At 43.5% G+C, this 9882-nt stretch overlaps 1 protein-coding gene across 2 annotated transcripts; it reads left to right on the plus strand.

Moving 5' to 3' along the window:
* The first annotated feature begins 746 nt into the window (after positions 1–746).
* COA6 (cytochrome c oxidase assembly factor 6) lies at positions 747–6828 on the plus strand. Of its 2 annotated transcripts, none has more exons than XM_081229545.1 (3): positions 747–810; positions 1532–1691; positions 6484–6828. In XM_081229545.1, the coding sequence occupies exons 2-3, from the start codon at positions 1548–1550 to the stop codon at positions 6577–6579; spliced, it is 240 nt and encodes a 79-aa protein (XP_081085671.1). In that variant the 5' UTR covers positions 747–810; positions 1532–1547; the 3' UTR covers positions 6580–6828. The 2 variants fall into 2 exon arrangements, with proteins under 2 accessions (XP_081085671.1, XP_081085670.1); XM_081229544.1 differs by lacking the exon at positions 747–810 and adding an exon at positions 817–996 and having other exon boundaries at positions 6484–6826.
* The last annotated feature ends 3054 nt before the right edge of the window (positions 6829–9882 follow it).

Raw genomic sequence — 9882 nt, forward strand, 5'->3', positions numbered from 1 at the left:
GATTAAAACAATAATACAGGTATTAATTTTACCCACTCTCCTAACCAATTTGTATTACCGCCGGCAACTTTCAGATCCAAGCCCAGAGATCTTAGCTGTAAACTCTCATCAGGCTCACATTTTAATCCCACGAACTATCAGATCTCAGCCGAGAGGAACTTGGCTTTCGTATTCTTTCACTAGATGTCTCCAAATACCAACTAAAAGGATCTTGTCCATCTAGAGAAGAAAGCCGCAAGGGTTCATGCAAGGGAAAGGTGATAATGTTGGTAAATGTAACAGGATCAAATCTGAATCAGGAAACTGGGAGCTTGGTGCCCTGGGTTCTCAGCTCAGTCACTTATTTGCCATGTGTCCTGGGGCGTCACCCGCCTCTTTCTGGGACCGTTCCTTTCTTTTTTTTCTTGTAATTTAAAAAGCGAGGAGTTAAGCCTAAGCGGCCCTTTAACGCTTCGTCCCGCTCTCGTCTCAGGTGCCAACTTCCACACAAAGCCGCCGTTTCCGGCAGGGCTCGCACGTTAAGCTTTCCGGACGGCGCTTGGCGAGATATATGAAGAAATTTAGATTCATGAAAGAAGCACAGTTCGTTAAAATCACGAAAAACTGCAGGGAGAGAGGCACCGAGACGTTAATAAGGCCAAGGCCGCTCTGAGGAGTGACCAGATCCCACTCACTCCCCAACTCCACAGCCCCAGAAACCGCCTCCCTCGCCCGAGCAGGCCCAGAAGTCACTGCGACAGGTAAGAGAACGGAACAGGAAGTCCCGCCCTCCTGGAACAGCGAACGGTAGCCCGTAAGGATCATTCCAAGGCCAGTGCATTCGCCGCGTGAATTGTTTCCTTGAGGGGGCGGGGGTCTACGCCGCTTGAGCTCAAGCGGGCGAGGCGAGAGTTCGGCGCCAGTCCTCGGCACCGCGCCCTTCTTTCTCGGTTGTTGGGCTGCGTGCCTCTCTTCCAGTCGGCGCCGAAGGGAGCCTGGTTCTGGGCGGGCGGAGAGGTGGGCTTGCTGGCGGGGCTGGCGGGGCGCGCCGGGGAGGGTATGGACCCCAGAGGTCGCTGACTTTGCGCGAGCCTCGGGCTCCTCTTCTGCAAGACGGAGCAGCACTCCGTGTCCTGCCTGGTGATTTTGGCCTCGTGCATTTATTTGTATAACACTTTGGTTCCAACAGCAACCTCGTAAAACGGGCACCGCTCCCCTGTTTTACCGATGGGGAAACAGGCTCGAGAGAATAAGTGAAGTGTCTTAAGTGACAGACCGTGTGAGAGCCGTAATTCTAACTCCGGCTTTCTGAGACCAAGCTGCCACTCCAGCAATGGAGCAAATTACATGGTGTAAGGGATAAGCGTCAAAACCGAGTGCTCTTACGATACCGTTAATGTAATAGAACTGATTGGTTTCAGTCACATCATTAAAACCCGAAGGCATAACTTTAAAAAAAGAGGGGCTTGGAGGGAACAACAGTATTTTTTCTTTGGCTTACCTTCTCTCAAATTACAAGTTCCTTATTAATATCACATGTTTTGGTTGACAGCTTGAGCCCACTAGGAATGGCAGCCCCATCTATGAAAGAAAGGCAGGCTTGCTGGGGAGCCCGGGATGAGTACTGGAAGTGTTTAGATGAGCACACAGAGGATGCTTCTCAGTGCAAGAAGTTAAGAAGCTCATTTGAATCAAGTTGTCCCCAGCAGTGGGTAAGTCACACTGGGACGTGTTTCTGTTTGTTGTCAAAATACAGAGAGCTTACGGTGAGTGGTGGGCTATGAAATGAGGCACTGTCTGAGGCATGTCAAATGAGCAGTTTCCGTGAGCAGCAAAGAAAACCTCGTCTCGTAATCCAGGCTTGTTTTATGTACATAGCAGGCACACCTTTGGAAAATGTCACCTGACACTTTAAAGATGATTGAAAAGCAAAACATACGCACACTAACCAAAAAATTCCAATCTTCTAAATTGGTAGATTTCTCCTGGATCTTCTCAAGGGATAGTATTTAATCTTGGGCAAGAGTTGGCAAATTCATTGGCCTAGAGCTGCTATCAGAAATAAAGCATTCCCAGTTGCCCGCCCAAAATCATATGGTCATATACCCAAAGTACAAATACAAAGGAGTTTAGAAAGTGGAAGAAACAAAATGATCATATGGTGGATTCTGGCACCAGCTGCTCCAAGTGCCTCGCCGACACGCGCTCTTGCTCTGTATTGCCAGTCCTTAGAATGGGAGGGGTTGGAAAAGGGAACTAACATCGCTGGGCTCAGTAAGTGCCCTGGTGTGAATGCCTGATGCTCCTTCATCAATACCCTTTGAGATGGGCGGTGTTGCCGTCAATTTCCAGAGGAGGCAACTGAAGCCCAGAGCATTGGAATAACTTGCTTTCTCACTATTGGGGCTGGAGAATAGGATGTCCGGCATTGAGATTAGGGCAGGGCTGTATTTGTTGGTAAGGACGGGGACTAGGCTTTGATCCTGGCAGTAAGGTAGGTTGGAGGACAAGATCATTGAAGAAAGAGGTCAAGGACCTGAGAGGCCAGGGTACTGGCAGGATCAACCACATGGATACTGAACCAGCCAAGAGTTATGACATGAACGTTGTTAGAGAAACTGACGGCAACCTACAAAGTTATAGAGGACTCCAACAAAGAAGGGAGCAGGGCTTCCCTGGTGGTGCAGTGGTTGAGAGTCCGCCTGCCGATGCAGGGGACACGGGCTCGTGCCCTGGTCCGGGAAGATCCCACATGCTGTGGAGCGGCTGGGCCTGTGAGCCATGGCCGCTGAGCCTGCGTGTCCAGAGCCTGTGCTCCGCAACGGGAGAGGCCACAACAGGGAGAGGCCCGCGTACCGCAAAAAAAAAAAAAAAAAAAAAAAGAAGGGAGCAGTAGAGCAAAGCAATCAAAATAACTACTGCCGCATCTGACAGTGACTGCCATGATCCCATGGAAAACAGTTGTCTTCTGCAGACTATTCTTAGTCTGTAACTGAGCTCCCTTTCCCAGCCTGCGCCCTCAGGCCTTTGCTCCCTTTTCACCCGTGCTCTCTACTCAGGAGTCATACCCAGTGGCCATAGAATAAAAGCAAAAGATATTTACAGAGATTTGTGTGAGAAGGTGGGGAAGGAGACAGAGGGAGAAGTGATGGGAGTACTCTCTGAGTGCATTCTGTGTGAGAAATTGTGTTTTCATTAGCTTTAATTTTCATTCAGTCTTGTGAGGTACTATTGTATCTCTTTTACATAATAGAAACTAAGGCTCAGGAAGGTGAAATAATTTGTTCAAGATCAGCTAACCAGCAAAGTAGTAGAGAGGGGATTTGAAAGTAGGTCTCTCTGATTGCAAAGTTTGTATTCTTTTACTGAGCTGAAGTCACAGCCAGAGAATAAAGATAAAAATAAAACCACCGAATAGAGATTCACAATGAATACTTCTATGATAAAACACTAAAAATAAAAATTTCTTACATAATAAATATAAAACTGTGCTGTCACAAAACCAAATTACTCTTCTCTGCCCCTTTGCTTATCCCTTTTTTTTTTTTTTGCGGTACGCGGGCCTCTCACTGCTGCGGCCTCTCCCGTTGCGGAGCACAGGCTCCGGACGCGCAGGCTCAGCGGCCATGGCTCACGAGCCCAGCCGCTCCGCGGCACGTGGGATCTTCCTGGACCGGGGCACGAACCCGTGTCCCCTGCATCGGCAGGCGGACTCTCAACCACTGCACCACCAGGGAAGCCCCTGCTTATCCCTTTTATAGCACTCATCAGTCGGCCTTGTATAATGGCCCGATTTAAAGCCTCCTGTTGGTTTGTAACTTAGGAAGGAGCAGGGATCAGGTCTGTCATTGTAGCATCATCCAACACAGTCTTCCACAAATAGAGCAACCGGACAGCCAAGATACTTGATCCTAACATCAATTTCAGATACTGTCTTTTCCCTGTGAACCTTTGAAATGTCTCAGAAATTGCAGTATTTTGGCATTCATGCTACTATCCTGCATCTCATCTAATGGCTTAGAGGACACTAGCATTATACATACACAGTGCTTCTCAAGAAATGCTTGTTGATTTATTAGCCTTTTAGACATTAGCCTCTTTCGAGGTGCCACATGTCGAGGGTCCTCAACTGTTCATTGAATGGAAAAGACTATGGAGCAGAGCTTTTCAAGCAGAGAGTACGGTATATGCAAAGGCATGGAAGCAAGAGGCATGAGAAGTCAGCACGTTCAGGAAGTGGGGTAGCTCTGGACGGGTAGCGTTTTAGGGCCTGGTGGTCAACCCAGAAGATAGACGGATGGGCAGAGATTAAGCCATGAATGACCTGATTTGTCTTACTGAGGAGTTTGGATGTTGACCTTGAAGGCAATAGGGATGCCTTGAAAGACCTTTAAACAAGCAGTGCCATGATCAAATTGGAATTTCAAAAAGATTATTCTTGGCAGTGGTGTGATGGATGGATGAAGGAGGGTAGAGAAACCAGTTAAAGAGCTATTAAAACAATCCAAGTGAGAAATCATGTGGGCCTGTACTGTCGCGATCAAGAGGGGGAAAGAGATCGGAGCATTGACAGTGATGCAGTCACTGAAATAGGTGACGGGAGGAGAAACACGTCTGGAGAGGAGCTGAGTTCTGGACAAGTTGGGACTGAAGTATAAGTAGGACCACTAAATGGCATTGTCATTTAGGCAGTTGGAGATGTGACAGGAGATGCAAAGATCTATTGATTTGCCACAAAAACGTTAAGAGGATTGTCCACTTCTTCATCTGTTGCCCTTTACATATAACACCCGTCCCAGCTCAGTCAGCCTGAGGACACCAGGGGTGTGGAGTCTGACAGTGAGATTTATTAACGTGCTCTAACCAGGGAGCCCCACGCACCAGAGCTGCTGCGGGTGTCTCAGCAACCAAGGGAAAGGAGCCATCAGAGGGTTTGGGGAAGGGTGGAGTTTAGGTGAAACTGAAATGAAGTGGTGCTTTGATAGGCTCAGAGAAAAGCAGGGCTGTGTATAAGCAGGTTGTCAACTCTGGACTGAGAAATGGACCCAGGGTCTTATTTTCCACAAAGATAAATGCTGCCATGTCATCATGCTCAGAAATCCTTATGTGAAGTCCTGCACCTGAGTTGGAAATCAAGACTGCTTCTTTTTGTCAAAGTACCTATCAGATCCCCCAGGCAAAAGTGGGGTGTTTCATCCTTACCGAAAGAACTTCAAAGAGCAAATTTCTGATAGTTTGATTTTAGAGAACAGAGTTTCTTGGTGAATAAGAAAGCAGTAGGGACTTCCCTGGTGGCGCAGTGGTTAAGAATCCACCTGCCAATGCAAGGGACACAGGTTCGAGCCCTGGTCCGGGAAGATCCCACATGCCGCGGACCAACTAAGCCTGTGCGCCACAACCACTGAGCCTGCGCTCTAGAGTCCACAAGCCACAACTACTGAGCCCGCACGCCTAGAACCCGTGCTCCGCAACAAGAGAAGCCACCGCAATGAGAAGCCCGTGCACCGCAACGAAGAGTAGCCCCTGCTCACCGCAACTAGAGAAAGCCCACGCGCAGCAACGAAGACCCAACACAGCCAAAAAAAAAAAAAAAAAAAAGCAGTAGTCACTCAGAGGGGTCTCTTAGGACAGTGTCTGGCTGCGGTGTGTCCTGCAGAGGAACGTTAACTTTGTAGCTGGCTTTATCTGAGTCTCTTATCCCAGCTTGAGACAGGGCAGGCACAGTTTTACATTCTTAACTCGGGCTCTATTGAAATATTTAAGAATTAAATCCTAAGAAAAGCTTTTCTGTTCTGACGGTGAAAACGTGTGTGGTATCATGCCTTTGTCTTGTCTGCAGAGCAGCTCAGATGCAGATGCTATGAGGATTTGGTGGTTGGCCTTGATTTTCTACTTCTGTGATTTTACTGTTTCAGGATATGGGGCTTTAAGATACTCCAAATTCCCTATGGCAAGAGGAGGATGTAAATAGAAATAATAAAATGAAATATTTAGTGTATTAAAGTTTTACCATCAGTTTACTTATTCATAGTTCATGAATATAATTTTTAACTATGTGTCTATCTCCTTAAATGTATGTTTCTGGATAAGATAAACTTAATACAAATAAGATGGCTAATGAATTACAAAACTTGTTGAACTTACAGTTGACAGGAAAAACTTGTACAATGTCTTTGAATCATGAAGTCTTATGACCTGAGAGTCCTATGGACTCTGAACTTGCATAGTACATTTCACATGTGTAAGCACATATACTTCTTGAGAAGGTGCACAGGGTACTCAAATTCTCAACAGGGTCAGTAACCCAAAAAGGGTTAGGACTCACTGGTCTATACTCTCTTTAGAGACTCTTATACATAAGATGCACTGATTCAAAATGGTTCTAAAATATAAATTACTTAGGCCACTTACATGATTTATATTGAATAATTAGTTACATTTAAATCTGTGCTTTTGTTTAAGCTGCATAGCTTGCCCTTATCTCAGACCCTTTTTTCTCAACAGATAAAATATTTTGATAAAAGAAGAGACTACTTAAAATTCAAAGAAAAATTTGAAGCAGGAGAGTTCCAGCCTCCGAAAACAGCCACAAAGTCCTAGGCTGTTCCTGAACATTTCAGAAAAGTTGAAATTATTTTTTCTGGACATTCAAAAATGCTCTGTGGGACAACGGTAGTTTGAATGATGGCAAACACCAATGCTTGTTCCATATATACAACTCTTAATTTAAATAGTCAAGTAACAAGATTCCATTTTTCAAAAGACAGACTTGAAATAAAATGGTATGAAATATGCTTAATTGAGTAAAAAACATATTTTAAGAAAAAACAAAATTAAAGCTTATTATGAAAACATGTACCTTTTTTGTTGTTGGAGGATGGGTAGTAGGCAAATACTATTATTGATAGAGATATGGATATACACTGAAAAAAATAAGATTTGCCATTGTCCTGGGAGTTAGCATTTTAACACAGACAGAAGAAAATGAGGAATGGAAGAAGGTTCAACTTAAAATATACAGGTAAAATAATAAAGACCATCTACAAAAAAACCCTACAGCTAATATAGTTAATGATAAGACAATGCTTTTTCCCTCAAATCAGTAACAAGGGAAGGATATCCTCACTTCTATTCAACATGGTACTGGATTCCTAGCTACCTCAAAAGAAGAAAAGCACACAAATGGGAAGGAACAAATGAAACTGGCTCTATTCATAGACAATATGATTATCTTTGTAGAAAATCCCAAAGAATCGACAAAAAGAGCACCTAGAATTAATAAGTGAATCTTAGAAAGGTGGCAGGAAACAAGGTCAATATACAAAAGAAAATCATATTTGTGTATACCAGCAATGAACAGCTGGAATCTAAAATAAAATGTAAAATATGCCATTTACAATAGCACTAAAAAAAACTAAAAATAAAAGGAATACTTAGATATAAATCTAACAGTATGTGCAGGACCTATATCCTGAGAACTACAAAACACTTGAAATCATAGATCAACTTAACTGGGGAGAGGTACAGTGTTCATGGATTAGAAGACTCAGTGTTGTTAATTTACTGTTAAGTTCTCCCCAGTTTGTTCTCTGGGTTCAAAACAACCCCAATCAAAATCTCAAGAATTTTGGTAGATACTGACAAGCTGATTCTAAAATTTGTATGGAAAGTCAAAGGACCTAAGATAGCCAAAACAGTCCTGAAAAGAACAAAATTGGAAGATTCATATTATATGATTTTAACGCTTATTGTAAAGCTACAGTGATTAAGATAGTATGGTATTGGCAGAAGGATAGACACATAGTTCAGTAGAACAGAACAGAGCCCAGAAATATACCCACACAGAGTCAACTGAGTTTGGACAGGGTGAAAAGGCGATTCCGTAAAGGATAATCTTTTCAGCAAATGGTGCTGGAAAAATTGGATGTCCATGCACAACAAAATGAGCCTTGACATAAACTGCACCTTATTAAAAAAAAAAAAAAACTCGAAATGGATCATAGACTTAAATGTAAAATATAAAACTATATAACTTCCAGAAGAAAATATGGAGAAATTCTGCATGATTCGGGGTTTGGAAGTGAATTTTTATAACGTCTTAACTTTTTTAAAAATTTGTTTTATTTATTTTATTTTTGGCTGCATTGGATCTCCTTTGTGGTGCGTGGGCTTCTCATTGCAGTGGCTTCTCTTGGTGCAGAGCACGGGCTGTAGGCACACAGACTTCAGCAGTTGTGGCTCGCGGGCTCTAGAGCACAGGCTCGGTAGTTGTGGCGCATGGGCTTAGTTGCCCCATGACATCTGTGATCTTCCTGGATTAGGGATCGAACCTGTGTCCCCTGCATTGGCAGGTGGATTCTTAACCACTGCACCACCAGGGAAGCCCTGGAAGTGAATTTTTAGATGATAACCTCAAAAGCACAATCCATAAGAGAAAAAAAAAAATAGCTAAGTTGGACTTTTATCAGTATTAAAAATTTCTGCTCTGTGAAAGATACAATTAAGAGAATGAAAAGATAAATTAAAACTGGGAGAAAATATTGCAAATCACATATCTCATTAAAGAACTCGTATCCAGAATAACAAACCCTTATTTTAAAAATAGCCCAAGTTTAAAAACTAGGCAAATTACGTGAATATTTTCGCAACTCTATTCATAGTGTTAGAAATATTATATTATGAAAAGCTGCTCCATAATATTTGTAGAGTAAATTCAAACCATGATGACCTATCACTACACACCTGTTAGAGTGCCTTAAATTTTAAAGAGTTGATAGTACCAAGTGCTGATGAAGATGCAGAGCAGCAGAAACTGGCGTTCACTGCTGGTGGGCAAAGGGGTTGACCCTGAAAGGGTCACACAAAGGAATTTTTAGCCGGAAGCTGTTTTCTATGGCACTGTGGTGGTGCATCCATGTATGCATTTGTCAAAACCCACAGGACTGTACACTGTAGAGAGTGACTTTGTGTGCACATTAAAATCAAATCAACCAGGGGGGCTTCCCTGGTGGTCCAGTGGTTAAGACTCTGCACTCCCAATGGAGGGGGCCTGGGTTCGATCCCTGGTCGGGGAACTAAGATTCCACATACTGCAGCTAAGCCCGCATGCCACAGCTACTGAGCCCACACGCTCTAGAGCCTGTGGGCCGCAACTAGAGAAGCCCTTGCATCTGCAGCGATGAAGAGCTCACACAGCCTAAAGAAAAAAAGAAAATATTAGTCCCATCCATCTCAAAATACGTAAATAAATAAAAATAAAATCAACCAGGATTTTGGGGGAATTCTAGTTTGGAATGAAGAATGACAAATGAACCTAACTATTATAAATATATGACAAACTCACTGAAAGGGATGGATAAGAAAGGGGCTGACCCACATAACTTTGAAAAATGGTGTTCTGACTGGATTCTGTAAGACTGAAGACAAAAAGAACTACGCAAATTGCTAAATTTCACAGGGGTGTGGTGCAGCAATTCTGAAACTACAGTAATGAGAACCAGGTTTGTGTTAGAAAAAGCAGTTAAAAATAAGCAAGAGGTGCACAAGGTTAGAATGAACCTTGTGGTGTTGGATTGGTGTCAGAGATAGCGGGAAGAATTCCTGTTTATGTGAACATACCTGGACGTAGTACTTGTACACACATAGGCTGGTGGACACCCAGGTCCCCTAGCTCTGTCCACTGAGAGGTCCTGCAGTGACCAACTCCAGGAGCAACGAGCACATCCAGCACCCAGATCTCGATTTCTAATAGTATTCACCAATAAATGGAACCAATGATCCTTGGTGAAATGTCTGACTCTAGAACTGGTATAGAGAGAGTAAAGATGAGCCTGGAGCATTGTTTATATAAGAATGTAAGGAAGTACTTAAAAAAAAAAAAAAAAAGAATGGGAGCATGCCAAA

This window comes from Mesoplodon bidens, assembly GCF_964165515.1.
Source record: "Mesoplodon bidens genome assembly, chromosome: 1".
NCBI classification, from domain to species: domain Eukaryota; kingdom Metazoa; phylum Chordata; class Mammalia; order Artiodactyla; family Ziphiidae; genus Mesoplodon; species Mesoplodon bidens.

Coding starts and splice junctions, on each gene's coding strand:
- COA6 (XM_081229545.1), top strand. CDS start 1,548: ATGGCAGCCCCATCTATGAAAGAAAGGCAGGCTTGCTGGGGAGCCCGG. Junction 1,692..6,483: donor CAAGTTGTCCCCAGCAGTGG/GTAAGTCACACT, acceptor TTTTCTCAACAG/ATAAAATATTTTGATAAAAG.